At 41.6% G+C, this 14561-nt stretch overlaps 1 protein-coding gene across 3 annotated transcripts in view; it reads right to left on the bottom strand.

Moving 5' to 3' along the window:
* LOC6611259 (laminin subunit alpha-1) overlaps positions 1–14561 on the bottom strand; it is a 66799-nt gene that overhangs the window by 17426 nt on the left and 34812 nt on the right. The window contains exon 1 of one of the 3 annotated variants that reach the window (XM_032716289.1): positions 1827–2936. The exons of the other annotated variants lie outside the window; for them this stretch is intronic. Within the exon in view, the coding sequence (XP_032572180.1) occupies positions 1827–2832 (1006 nt within the window). The 5' untranslated portion in view covers positions 2833–2936. Of the gene's footprint in view, positions 1–1826; positions 2937–14561 lie in introns of those variants that run through there. 3 annotated transcript variants of the gene reach the window in all.

Raw genomic sequence — 14561 nt, 5'->3', positions numbered from 1 at the left:
GACACTGGAAATGTCAATATTTGCTGCTGCTAACCAGCCAGTTGATTTTTGTTTCGTTTTTATGCTTGTCGTCTGCACATGGCTTTATGTTAATGACTGTGTGAGATTCTGATGCGGTTTTCATTCTCTTCTAGGCGGGAAAAGTCTGGGTGGCAGTGTTGAAAATCTCTGACCGGAAAATACCAATGTGGGTCATTGGAGTTTACCATTTCTTGTTTTATGGCACATTTAAGTACATTTTTAAACTGACTAAGCTTTTCACTTTCTTAATGTTTAAGCTAAGTAACTTGAAGGCAGAGTTTAACATAATAAAAAATACCCAAAGCAGAATGGCATAAACATTATAAATATGCAATTCGTTTGAGCAATAATACCAGTTGATTGATTAATCTGCATCAATTTCATGGCATTCGAAATCGAATAAATCACTCATAACTGTGTGGAATAATTGATGAACTCTCGGTTCACAAGCAAGTCGCAAATTTGCATAGTTCGTTTGGGCATCCCGGCACCACCACGATTGGCATCCGATCAAAAAGCGGAGAGAATGTCATCAGAGCCTCCTGCTGGGCGCCACTTTACACACCAATAACCAAAAATGGCCTAAAGGCGGCCACAACTGGCTGCAGTGTAGTGTAGTGTGTGTTTCTCCGGTTCGATACACATAATGCCATATTCGTGCTGGTTTGGGGCCATGTCGGCCGGGATCTGGGACGCCAAGGAGCTCCTCTCCGAAATGCTAATTGAACGCCAAGCCAAACGGGCAGGCGCCAAATGTGTGTCCACCACCATCTATATTTTTTGCTCAACATTTTTCCACATCAACTTAAAATTTGTATACATTTTAAAGTGTGTGCGATTTGATTTGCTTGCCAATTTGTTGAGTGATTCCATTACATAAGCGAAAATAAAAGAAAATCAATAAATTGCGGAAGCCGTTTAAAAAAATTAATGCGGTCCGGCAGGTCATAGATTTTCTCAATTGATTTTTCATCGCCATTTTCCAGCCAGCTGCGTTCGTAAAATATATTTTTTGAACGAGTTTTAAAACGAATTTTCCCCTAACTACTTCATATATTCATTTGCTAGAGAGCCTGTCAACTGATTCGTGGCACAAACTTGCCTCATACTTGACCATTAACAACAGACAACTGTGAAAAACAACTTGTAATCAAAATATTTGTGTATACATTTGAAAGATTGACACTTGGAAATGATAAGAGCAAATGTTCGACAAGTCGTTGATTGTATTTTCTTAATGGAATTCATTAATGGTTGCGTATCAGACTAAGTAGCCGTTGATGGCAAGTGATGAAAAATTAATGGGAAAAATCAATAAACAATTTATATTCGCATTTGACAAAAGCTAAAAACTCCTCAAATAAACCTGGCCAACTTTATTGCTAGTCATAAATGTTTTGAAATAACTTGATCACGGTATTCCCTTGGTCATGGATTCATAAAAACTGGTACCGCATCCTTATGGCTTCGCAGCAATTCCCGCTGACACCTTTCAAATCCCGCTGCAGCTCACCAAAATCGAAGTCAATTGCTTTGACCAATTAGGCTGGCTTTCTATGCGCATCGCCGCTGGGGGTAATTATTGGACCACGACTTGGACAAGGCGATGAAGGCGCCAGTCGCGGACTTGGCATCCATTTAACCACATTAAATGCCATAAACTGCTGTGAATGCAGTTTTTATTAGCGTAATTAACACCTTTTGGCGGCGCATCGACCCCTCTCCCCCTCCACCCTCTCCCAGGAGTGACGACAATTAAATGGCCAAGGAGGAAACGCTCGTAACGCTCGAGAGGATTTGCTTACCACGTTGCCTGGGGCGCGGGGTCGTCGTGGATCGCAGCGGTATAAAGTGCTGCTGTTGCGTATAGACCGGCATTCCCGATCCGGAAAGCAGGCCCGGCGGACAGGGCGGTATGGGTCCCAGATTACTGTAGACCAAAATGTTTTGGCCAGGCTGGATGAGTAGATGTTGCTGCTGTTGCTGCTGCTGGGTGAGATTGCCCAACAGTGTTCGTTGCTGCTGCTGCTGCTGGTGGTGATAGTATGTTGCAGGTACTATGGCAAATCCGGGCTGTTGTTGCCGCTGTTGCGGGCGCGGTGTTACGGCGACAACATGCACTTGTTGCTGCTGCTGCTGCTGGGTAACTTGGCCACCGGCAACATGTTGCTGCTGCTGCTGCTGGAAGCTCGAGTGCAGGTGGGTGTGATAGTTAAAGGGCTGTTTGTGGGCCATCTTTGGTAGCAGCGTTGTTGCCGTGGCAGAGACACTTGCCACTGTTGTGGTGCGTGTGGCATGTGTTGCATTCCGCCGATGATACGGATGCAAACGCAGTTTTCGCCTCCTGCCCAAGGTGGAATTACGATTTTGTTGCCCCTGAAACTTGCGTCGCAGTTTTCGACGTCCTGGCGTTATTGTTGTTGCTGCCGTAACCGATGCGAATGTTACCGCTCCCGATGACGATCCCGTACCGCTGGCCGATGCACTGGCCGTTGCCGTTTGGATAATTTCATTGAATTGCCTGCTTATATTGATATTTACACTGCTATTTACACTGGTTCGGTGATGTTGCTGCAGCATGTTGCCCTCGGGCTGGCCATGTTGCTGCTGTCGGTGTTGCTGCTGCTGCTGTTGCCGTTGCTGCAGTTGCAGCGTTTGCGTTATGCAGACTAGATAGACGCATAGGTGCAGCAGCAGGCATTTTGTCATCATGCCACGAGGCTTTACTGCTGCCCGCAGATGTTTTTTTAATTTTCGTGGCTTTATTGACGCGTCTGACATTTTGACAGTTCGTTTGTCAGACGCTGACATTTTCTTTTGTTTGGTCGAGAGCTTGAGCGATTTTTCCAAATTAGTATTTAATCATTTTCAATGAGTTTAGCTTATTAGCTTATCTGTTCCATTTCGTTTGTGGTTTGACACAGTTCGAAACAATTTTTATATATATGTTAGAAGATTCTTCATTCCCTTTTTGAGAAGATGTTGCAATATTTTGGAAAGAATTTACTATTACATTAAGTTTCTAGTTCCTAATTAAAACTTGCATCAGTTAACAAATTGTAATTTTACTCCCCCAAAAACTTCCTATAAACTTTTCAGATACGTTGCAAAAGCTAATTTATCAGCTGGCGATAAATGCCTATTTTAAAAGAAACAACATTTGACAATAAGTAAATAAACAAATATAAATTCACAGTTACAGTTCATCCACAGGCGTTTTTATGTGAGGTCTGCAAGCTAATTAGTGAAGACAAACAAAAATAGCATAGACTCCAAACAAATGTGTTACAATTTGTATGTTTATTTGCTTACAAAGTCGAGGGAGTGTAGATCAAGTAAGGCACATATATAAAAGTAAACAGCTCGAGCTTTTAGACCCAAACTCTGTGGAAGTTTTATGCAAAATGGGTTGCGTGAAACTGATGCAAAATAATCGATAAATTCGAACGCATTGAGCCAAACAAAAATATGGCCAAAAAAACGACATAAATTTGTTGGGTAAATCCCATAAACTTCTACTTGAAAACTTCATTATAAAAGGGATCGCAGTGGGAAGAGAACTCTATAATTCTGCAAGGGGAACTGAAGCATCCGCTAGATGAAATAAATATTTTCCAGGAAACCCAGCTGCAAACAAATTCGCATTCAGAACGTACACACACGAGTAGAAAAAACTACAAACGAATCGAGGAACTCATGAACCCACAGATGTATTGAAGTAGAGGAAACAAATTTAAGATCGTGATGTAATAAATTTTCAGAGCTAAATATAAAAAAGGCTAAGCTGTGAACAACAAAATGCCTGGCGATTTTGTTTGGTATTGTTGATCTATAAAAAGGCAACTCAGAAGGCAAATGACGCAAACTGAAATCCACTGATGAATAGCGGATCGTAAATAATCAAATATCGACTGACAAATAGCGAAATGGACAATCCATAAATTGAACCCAAGCCGAAAGCACCTCAACTTTATATATCCACAAGTGGAAAATTAGTTGAAAAGGCAACAAAATTTGAAATAAGTGAACAAGTTTTTGTTTTCCTTTGAAATTTGGCGGCTTTCAGTTATTTGATCTTTTTTTCTACTCTCCTGAACAAACCCCACTGAAAAAGAGCTACATTTTTTCATAATTTTTGTTTTCTTTGGGCATCTTCCGCTTTTTGAGGTTTCTTAGTCATTGTCAGAGTCTGGGCTTTTTATTTGTTTTTCGGCTTTGTGTTGCTGCCCATTTTTTTTGAGCATCCTCTTGGCTACCTAATTTAAATTTCTCACATTACAATTAAATTTGAAGAAAACTTGTTCAAAAGTTTCGACTCTCTGACCGTTTTACGAGTACCTGGGCCGTTTACCTTTCGGCGTAAATTTGAGTGCCATGGCATTCCACATCTGACAGTTTAGTGCCAAATTAATGTAAAATGTTTCCAAAAATGTCAGAACTCTGTGCGTATATAATTATTTCTCAAATTGGAGCTAATTGAATCTGACGGCCGGACCACGACCAGTTTTTTTTTTTCGAATGGTTCGAGTTGTCTGTCCCACTGAAAGACTACAATATTTTCTGACATGGGTTAGTACTTGGTCAGGATAAGCAGAATAAATCGAAATGGGTGGGTAAACACACAAAAAGAAAGTTGAGAATGAAATTTTAAAGTTATTCTGAAAACAATACGAAAACTATCTAAAGATTCCTTGTGAGTTTCCTACAATATTTCATCGATATTATCGATTAATGGATATTAATTGATATTGATCCAGAACTTCCTCATTGCATGAACAATAAATATTAGCCCCATTTCTATGACCCAATTTTGAGTTATGGGCAACCTTTCTCCAATCACCTGCTGTGTGACGCTGCATATATGAAAGTGCTGAAGCATTTCACAATCCATGTAGTCAAAAAGAAATAAACAGCTGATCAACAACAAGCCCAACTAGATAATAGCTTCCTCATTTTGCCGATATAAAAGTGAAACAAAAATAAATATTTCGAATGGCTAGTTTATGAGGGAACATGAAGCAAATATGTTTGCTGATCTGGCAGCCTACGGCGCTCTACATTGAGTCATTAACACATTTTCCAATTTACGGGGTGAAAAACGAAATGGAAACTCGATAAACAATTCAATTGCAATTATGCAATAAAGATTGAAACACCAAAGGAAGCGAAAACCACTGCCATCTGCGAATCAACATGTGGCCATGTCCAGTTGAGAGACTGATCAAACGGGTCAGCGGGTGGTTGCTCCAGTGGCCGAGCTCTGGAAAATATTCAAATACTCCATGGCACTTTTCCACTCTCCGTTGGCTTCGTTTCTGGAGTCGAAAGATGAAGGTGTTAAATGATGAGTTTCCCCGTCGGCGGCTCTTGTGGTGTTAAATGTGAATTGTGAACACTTGGACATGTGCAAAGTGTTCAAACGATTCCTTGAGTGGGCAACATTTAATAAAGTTGTGAGTGCCTGGATAAAAACAATGTTGCAAGCTGTTTAATGGCTTGGAAAAGATAGCGGAAGTCGTTCTACTGCTAACCAAAAGTGAGAATTAATGCAGGAAATATGAAAGCTGTGAGTCCATGTAGAAAAGAATGTAAAATTGAATATGTAGAAAGTAAACATTTATCTTAAAATGTTCGTTTGTGGAGAATTTCAGCTTCTGAAGTCCAGACACCCAGTGAATACAACACAGAAGCAAAACTGTCACTGCCCATTATCAAATATTCCTAAAAACCCAAATCATTCGAGTGTAGAAATCGGATACTCGCTTCTGCCTTCTTGTTTTGCCCTCCAGAAAATCAGTCGAGTGTTAAGACGCCTAATTACGTAGAATTGTCACGTCTAATTAGAGCAGATTCGAAGGAGCCGAATCGAGTGACACTTTCCAGGCGCTCATTGTCAAGATAAATGCGCAAAGCAACGAAATGTTTCACTAACAAAGTTGCAAGTTGGCAATCGACGGGGCGAAACGAGTTTCCAACACTCACGTAACGCTAAATTTTGGGCTTAGACCAAGAAAAATTGCAATGCATTTGGCCGAGAGGAGCGAAACTGGGAGGTAGACAAGCCCAGTAGCTACGCATGCAATGGATGCAAAAAAAAAGAAGGAAAATAGAAATAATGAACCGACATAAGAAATGACTTAATCGCTGCCGGCTTGTTAACCCCGGCCTAAGGCCCGACTCCTGCTATATATGTATGTACGTGTATTTGAGATCTCTCCGGGGGACGGGACATGGTCTTTAAGTAGCTGCACAAATAAAGATTTACGGCAATTTACTTGAAGGCCTCAACCCATGACGGCTAGTCAATAATTTCTGAGGCCCCCAAAACGCGAATCGTTTGCAGATTATATGTCTGAGCTGGAGCAACCAAACCCAGGGGAGTGGGTATAGAAACAGGCAGTTGGGGTGACGGGCCTGGGATGCCGGGGACCACCGTCAGCGCCTTTGAGGAATTGCATAATTATAGCATTTTCCGGCCAGCCAATGACTGCTTCATCCACATTCCTCTTGGCCCGGTTCCTAGGTTCAGGCTAATTTGTTTAACATTCTCCTTCCCCTTTAACGCAATCGATTGTTTGTACATAATCTATGGCATACTCTGAAGGAAGGAGTGGTGAAACTTTGTCAAGAGTTACTATTCAAACATTTACTTATTCTGGCAGTTCAAAGTTATAATTAAACTTGAAATATGCCGTATTATTTGCCAAAAGACATGTTTTTTTAATACCCAACCAAGTATTCCTAGTTTATCTAGAGTATTTCAGTTTCATTGCGACGAAGACGTATTTGCATCGACTTGTCTTAGCCATTTTTACCTTAGGCAGCGTTTAGAAGTCTTCCACCAGACGAATCCCCAGAGAAGGCAATATTTGTACATTGTAAATGCATGATATTGATCTTGATTGTTAAGATCGCACACAGCATGATCGGAGGGGTGAGTTGGCCTTTGTGACTACGGGAATTGGCAGACTGGCTGGATTAGATGGCCAAGTTCGTCTGGTCGAGAGTTCAAGCTGCTTGCATTGTTTAACTTTGACTTTGACTTTGTGTCAGTTTATGCCCCTCTCGATAACAATCAATGATCGTGGCCCCCGCCTCCGAGAGGCCCTATGTGTGTGTGTTTGTGTGTGTTAGCCAACTGATTAATCTTGTGCATCGTCGTGGGCCATGGCACTCTTCCCATGGAGTATAGAAAGTGGCACTCATATGCATATCACGGACTGACTGACCCAGTCAATATGCCACGGCACTTGTGCAGCTCGATTGCACTTGTCCCAACTGACTGACCACCAGATGCTAACTTTCAAACTGGTCGCACTTGAGTAAACAATTGAAACTGGAATCTAAATGTGCCAAATGCGCAGTTTTTTATAAGATCACAAGTTGATCTTCGAGTGGGACAAAAACAATGTGCGTGTCAGAGATAAGATAACCCAAAGTGAACAGCAATTAAGATTTATGTGCCTGCCTCAGTTTTTGTGGGAGGTCCTCTGATCGATTCGAGTGCGATATGATCATCGAATATCTTGAAGAAGAACAAAAGGAAGCCAAGAACCTATATCAAAAAACCTTTAGAAAATAAAAATTTACCAAAATAAATACATTTTAGTACTCATAGAAATACAGATGAAAAGTTAGGACGACTACCCAGCGTGTCATCAATTGATCGTACATCTCTGCATAAATGATCATCAGAAGACTCATGATCACATTTATGATTGTTCTCATCTCTGGATTGAAATCATAGGGTACCCAAACTTCGATTTCCCGCAGGCCTTTCTTTACGATTGGCATGCCAATTTAAGCATTTTTGTTTGTGGTTTCTCTCTCTGGTTTTTTGCTTGATCTTTGATCTACAATTTGAAACGCCGAACAAGAGTCTCGCAGGGCGGCCGTTAGATCGAACCCGATGCGATCTTTTATTAAGGGAGTAAGAACTTGTTTTTGCCGAGTCTCTTGACTGAGAGTAGGAAAACAATGGCCAGGCGCCGCCGCTTTCAAGTTCAATGCGATGCGAAGCGATGACGACGACGACTACGCCGACGATGATCCTCCAGATCGATCGAGGAGCGGGTCTAATTGGGTCAGCCGGTCTTGGGACGCGGAGCCGTTTAATTGGATTACCGCCTTTTGATTATGGCTCCCTCTGGGTTCCCTGTTTCAGCGTTTTGGCAACACGCGCCCATTCGCTGAGTCACAAAAGCGATTGTAAGTAAAACTGTGCCTTCGTTTTGCAATCGTAGCCTAGAATCATTTGAATGTGACATCGTGGAGGGCTTGCCCATGTTTAAAAAGCAACATTCCACATTTATCATTAAGCAAACATGCTCCAACTGCCTTTGAGTGTGAAGCGCATGTCGACTGCTGATGGAAAAACTCATCTCAAGAGGGAAAAGCGTATTGTAAACGTTATCTACGGCTTGGCAAACAAACGGAGTTTCTTAGACAAAAAGCAACTACTGTGAGTGTTTCCGGGGCGTGGGGGAGAATGTGCCGAGCAGATAGAAATAAAGGGGTCCAAAATGAGTGCGCCCCAGGTTGCAACTCTATTAGCATTCCCAGAACCAGAAACAAGAAAGTCCACGCTGCTCATCCATAAATCTGCTCACTGCTCTCAGCGCTGCATCCCATTAATCATCATGATGTCCCAGTCCAATCATCACTTGCAAGACCAGCGGCTGGTCCGCCAAACGAATCTGTATTTTTCGGACCTCTGGGGCGTCAGCTAATGAGTTATGGGTCTTTGTGGCTTTGCGTAATCATTTCGGCTATTAGCGCTCCACTCACTGATTTGGTACTTCTAATTAAGAGGCTTCCACTGCCATCTAACCAGTGGAGGTGTCTCTTTAGCCAGGCTAGTTATTAAACTAAGACGGTTATTACATATGTAAATCCGAAAGCGAAGAGGCGTTTAGTATAACGAGATGAAGCCTTGGGCAACATCAAATCGTAAACCTTCAAACTAGGCCCTATAATACTGAAACACTAACCAATTTCTATGGGACTTTCTTGAAAAGATTGAAAATGAATCGTTTTACCATTTACTAAACTAAGCTGATAAATGTTTAATATGGCCAGGATATGTAAAATATGTCTACAATATTAAAAAATCTTCCTATTTCTTTTTCATAAGATGCATATCTTTTTGCAACAACCTATCAATGGGCTCTTCTTTTTAACACAAAATATTGCAACACCATATAATAATATTATTCACCTATATTTTCGGTTTTTTCACATTCTATATACGTTGCATTGGCACTTGATAATTTCTTTTTTCACTTCTTTGTTTAATGATCACCTTTACTATAACCACACACACATTATTATCTATAATCAAATAGTGGGCGTGTCGCGATTAGACGATATCGCGCCAGGATGCGCGCTCATCAAATCAATTTTCATTCTTTGCATTGCAAATTTTTCGTTATCAACATTGGGAAATCGACGATGCGGTGCACAAATCAACATAATTGCCCCCGACAAAAGGCGAATCGGTTGGCTCCGAAAGGGGCCACAAAAAGAGGTGGACGAGGTGGGGCACACGGAGTCCAACTTCAACTTCAGGTGAAGTGAAGCGCCAGTCACGTCGCGTTTACGGCGCGTGCGTCGCAAATCAAGTGCAAAAATAGATCAATCAAGCAATCAATCCGTCCAATCGCTCACAGCCAACTCCCAGTTTTGTTGTTGTTGCTGCTGGTCTGGATCGATTTTCCGAACGTGCGCGGTGTCCGCGAACCGGTGGAAATCAATCGAAATTCACGAAAATCAATGTCAACATTTTACTGCTGAATCGATTTTTCTGCTCTTTGCCATTTCCGCAGAAGTGCACAGCACACACAAAAAATCGGATAAAATACGAAATATGAAATACAAAGAAAAAAGTCTGTTCTTTGGATCTACTTCTGCAGTCCCTGGGCTTTCCGGGCTTTAACAATTTCCCACGATCGCGATCGCCGCCGATTTCCGTGAATCCAAACGCGCGCGTCGTCCCATTGCAACTGATTCGACTTTTCGAGTTTCCACCGCGATGTTGGGGTCTTTTCTTGGCGCTCGGTTGAGAAACACGAACGGTCTTCGTGCGCTTTACATTCTCTTCGCCACACATACTCCCTTTTAATTCTCTTAGCCAGCTGTACTCTTCGGAGCTCTGGATCTTTCACCTGTTAGCAGCAGTTTTCTTGATTTTAACTATAGCTTTGTTTTTTTTTTTGTAGAGTCACAGTAAAAGAATACCTTAATATTTTAGGATCCTCATTTGGGTTTCCAATGTTTGAGAATACTTTAAAAACCTTGCTTCTAAACATGTTGCAAGACTGCCAGAATGTATCTGAGGCTTAGCAACACTTGTTGCAGTGAATGGTTGAACTTATGTAAATGTGAAGTGCTACTAAATATTGTAGACAAGTAGTTTAAGGATTAAGATCAGCCAACATTGTTCAACCTGCAGCGAAACTTAAAGAATGCAATGTAAATCAATATGAAACTTTATAATTTGTCCTTGAATGACTCAAAAAAATGCGTAGCCGACTAGTTGTCAACACTAAAGTACTTGCATGAGTGTCTATAATAGTTTCTGATGAATAAGACTGGTTTATGATTTATAAAAAAGAATATGATATCTTTTTGCAACACAAAACAATCAAATTATCTGCAAACAAGTTGATGTATATATAAGAGACTATTCCAGTCAAAAATGTTTCCTTAAATTAGGCTGATGATCCCAGTTTGTAGCCTGTGCTCGGCAAAGATGATTGCGTTTGCCGTGGCTTCTTATAATCCCCAGTGATCTAAACCAAATGCCATTCCCTACCTACAGAATATTATGTATCCAACTGCATCCCACTGAACTCATCAAAGCGGCTTCTTTGTCTGTGTGATGCAATGAAGAAAAGCACGAGATGAAGAGTCTGAAGACGACTCGGTGTTAAAGCCTCTAACAAGAAAGCGACTCAAGGAAAACATCTAGCAATTTTTCCATAATCAGCCAGTGAGCTACAAGCTACAAATAGCTTTTGGGTTGTCTGCATATGGGCACCGCACCTTGCTACCAGCAGCAGTTTGGCTGAGATACTCCGGCTATCCCGGCAATCCGCACCAGACATGGCCAGACTGGCGGGCAGTGAGATCTGGCCTACGACTGGGCCTTTTACACTTGGTCGAAACAAACATTCCATGTCACAAACGCAGTTATTTATGCGCTTCAGACTGGACAGCCTGGACTCGAGACGTACAGCAGTTTTTTTTTCTTTTGCTTTTTTCCTGACATTGTCACATGAACATGTCGCGTTAACCTTTCGTTTCTGGCCAAAATCCAACCGCAGGGGGCCTTTCAAATGATGGCCATAAGCATTATGCATGTGAAATCTAACATAGAAAACTTATTATTACCCTCTATGAACACAACTGCCAATATTTTAATTGCCGCTGCACTGAGCAAAAAAAAATAAATAAAAAATGCAGCCGGTTCAAGTCCAACTTCGAGTCCACTGCGTGTGTCCGCATTCTGTGTGCAGAGAGCAGCGGGAAAATTCATTTTTCTTTCCTTTCTTCGTCTTCCTCTTCATCGATCTTATGATGGTCGGCTACTTTTTCCAATATAGCAAATCGTCTTGAAAACGTGCCAAGCATTTTTGAAAAGCAAAACGATCACTGCGCCAAAGTGGTTCACATGTGGCTCGTCGGGTTTCGTAACCTTTTTGTCACCAATTAGTTAGGCTGCGTCTAAGTGAGCTATAAAAATGTCAAAAAACAAAATACTGGAAAAATTCGAAAAACTTGCTCTAAATTATGGCCCATAATCGGACGAGTGTCGCATAATGAAAAGCCTGATATTAACATTTTCGTGATTTCTATTCCATTGAATTGCTGCGAACAAGGCAGAAAACTTAATTAGGCAACCATGAAATGAAATTACGTATGCAAAATACGCCCATAAGATCCCACAGTATCTGACTGCATTGTTAGGGTGTGTTTTCAACGAATCCAGAAGTGCCTGCAGTGGGGGAGTTGATCTGGAACCAGATACTATTGGTCTGGCACACACATAGCAACACGTGCCGAAGTGCAGCCGAAAATAAAGCACTTTGTTGATCTTATCGGCAGCCGACCAAAATTACAATTGAAACAATTAAGGCCCATAAGAGATGTCTATAAATAGCTAAAAGTATTTCTGAAATCATGGCCACTTCTGGGGATAATGTAGAAAACAAGGTCAAAGGGCTGGATTCGAGATAGTGCACTATAGACACCAGACAATTGTTTTCTTTTCTTTCGAAATTTTTAAAGTGTTGAGTAGAGGTATTCAAGTTATCAAAAATAAAACAAATTATAAAAATAATCCTTCGAGTCAATAAGTAATTATATATTCATGTATAGACTTTGGTCTAACTTAGACTACATTTCTTGTAGTTACCTAATCCAAGACGATCTACAGCTAACGAGGAAATCACTTAAGAGATTTTACGCCAGAAATGTCCAAGTCAAGCCTACTAAAATTCCAAATAAAATCTGACATACTCGCAGACCCCTACGTGTATATCTCATAAGCCTCTAACTGCAAGGTAACAAAGAGTAAATGCAAAGATTTAAATCAGCCGCAGATTTGTTGCGGTTCCGCGAGAAGAGTGAAAGAAAAGCTATAAAAAATAAGCGGGGAAAATGGTAAAAATATATATAAAAAATAGTTTGGTCGCAGAAAAACAGGAAATCCTACACACAGGCTTCTAAGCTGTGCAGCAAATTATCAAAACGCCAACATCTTTTTGACAAACTGCGAACCGAACCCCATTCCCGCCTGTCGATCTGGTCTCCCCAAATTCCCCTTGGTGGTCCCAAGATACACACACACACACACACACTCCTCATTTCACATTTCTCATTTTATATTGGAGAAGAACGGACGCGAGTCGCGCTTAAGACAACTTTTCTCTGATTTGCTGCGATCGCAATCGGTTATGGAGTTGGGAATACGTTCCAGTTACTCCTGCTCCTGCTCTCCAGGAGAACCCTCGTTCTGGAGGTCTATTACACGGCTCGTTTGGTAGATCGCTTTTGACGATTGACGTGCCTCACCGTAATTCTTCATGCAATGATCTTTTCTTTTACGGCCTCCCATTCTCGGAGTCCTCGGTCGCCATTCAACGCATCGTTGACCTATTGAACCATAATGCCATGCACATGTGCCGCAAAAGGATCGCATCGAATCGGTTCGGGTAGAGGGGTTCCAACTCTGGTTGCAAGGTCTCCAGGCTGCCAACCCTTTCTCCCCAGTCACGTTTGGCCAAACTTTGGAACCTGTTCCTGCCGCTACTTTTCTCGCATGAATCATTATTTGTTGTGCTAAGCCAAAGATCTACGGATTGAGGAGAAGGAACGTTCCTTCTCTGCCACAGACAGCTGCAAGTTTGGCCAGCTGAGTGCCGCTGGGTGCAGCCGAGGCCTCCTCGTTTGCGATCATTTGTGATTGATACTATTTATTGGTTGTTTTGGCCTCGGCCTGTCCAGGAAGAAGAAGATACGCCAGCTGAATGGGCCGCTACGCATGGCTTTCACCAGGGTTGTCAGGAGTCGCATAAAAATACCATCTGGGTGCGGTGGCTGCTTAAAATGCCGACAATATACACATTTATAATCATGTGTAGTATGCACAAGTATCCTATAACTATTTGAAAAGAAAATGTTAAGAATAAGTGAAGTGAAGCACTAGGATTATATAGGATATAGGATAATAGGATTATATATCGCATTCCTTGTATTTCCTCTGCGATTGATTACACAGAAAGTTTATTTGGATGAAAAATACTGATTTGTTTTATTCCGTGTTTATTCAGAGTAATACTTAACAACCCTGTAGTCACATGCACCTTCTCTCACTTTTAAATACCCCAACACTACCAATATCCCTCCCCCTCATCCTTTTCACCCACAGCACCTATTGATGATAGAATTTCACCAGCGGCTCTAGAGTGTTTTTCAATTTCTAACTCGGAGGTTGCTCGCCCCTGGGATATCTCTTTGTCTGCTGCCTCATTCGCATCCAAAGCCTGGCACTTTTATAGATTACACCCGGCCACACATCCACCATGTTTATCTATGGACACGTATCCGCTTATCCGGCGTGGAGCGTGCGAAAAAGTGGGCGTCCTCGGGTTAGCGCAATCTTCGACCTTTTGATCTTGTTTCCACAGCCAGGATTTTTCTTTTTAGTCAATGTATATTTTTTTGCTGTTTTTGGCCATGGGCAGTTTTTTGGTGGCTGCAACTGTTGTTGCGCCGCCGTTGCAACTGTTGCAACTTCCTTTGCGTGTCAAGTGCAAATGCATTAAATTTTGACGTTGGCCAAATGTTGGCTTTGCTTGTTGCGGTTCTCTTGTTTTTATTATTTCTTTTTGGTGCTGCGGCAGCTGTCGTCTTGATTTTAATTGATTTTTTTTTTTAGTAACTTGCTAAAATTGGCGGCAAAATCTTTGTTTTACGCAGTGAGAGAACGTGTTGCAGTGTGGCGAAAGTTTATAGCAGCCAAAACATGATCATGAACT

Source organism: Drosophila sechellia, chromosome 2L (genome assembly GCF_004382195.2).
Source record: "Drosophila sechellia strain sech25 chromosome 2L, ASM438219v1, whole genome shotgun sequence".
Lineage (NCBI taxonomy): Eukaryota > Metazoa > Arthropoda > Insecta > Diptera > Drosophilidae > Drosophila > Drosophila sechellia.
The sequence above is the reverse complement of the archived record's forward strand: the minus strand, read 5'-3'. Positions and strand labels throughout refer to the sequence as shown.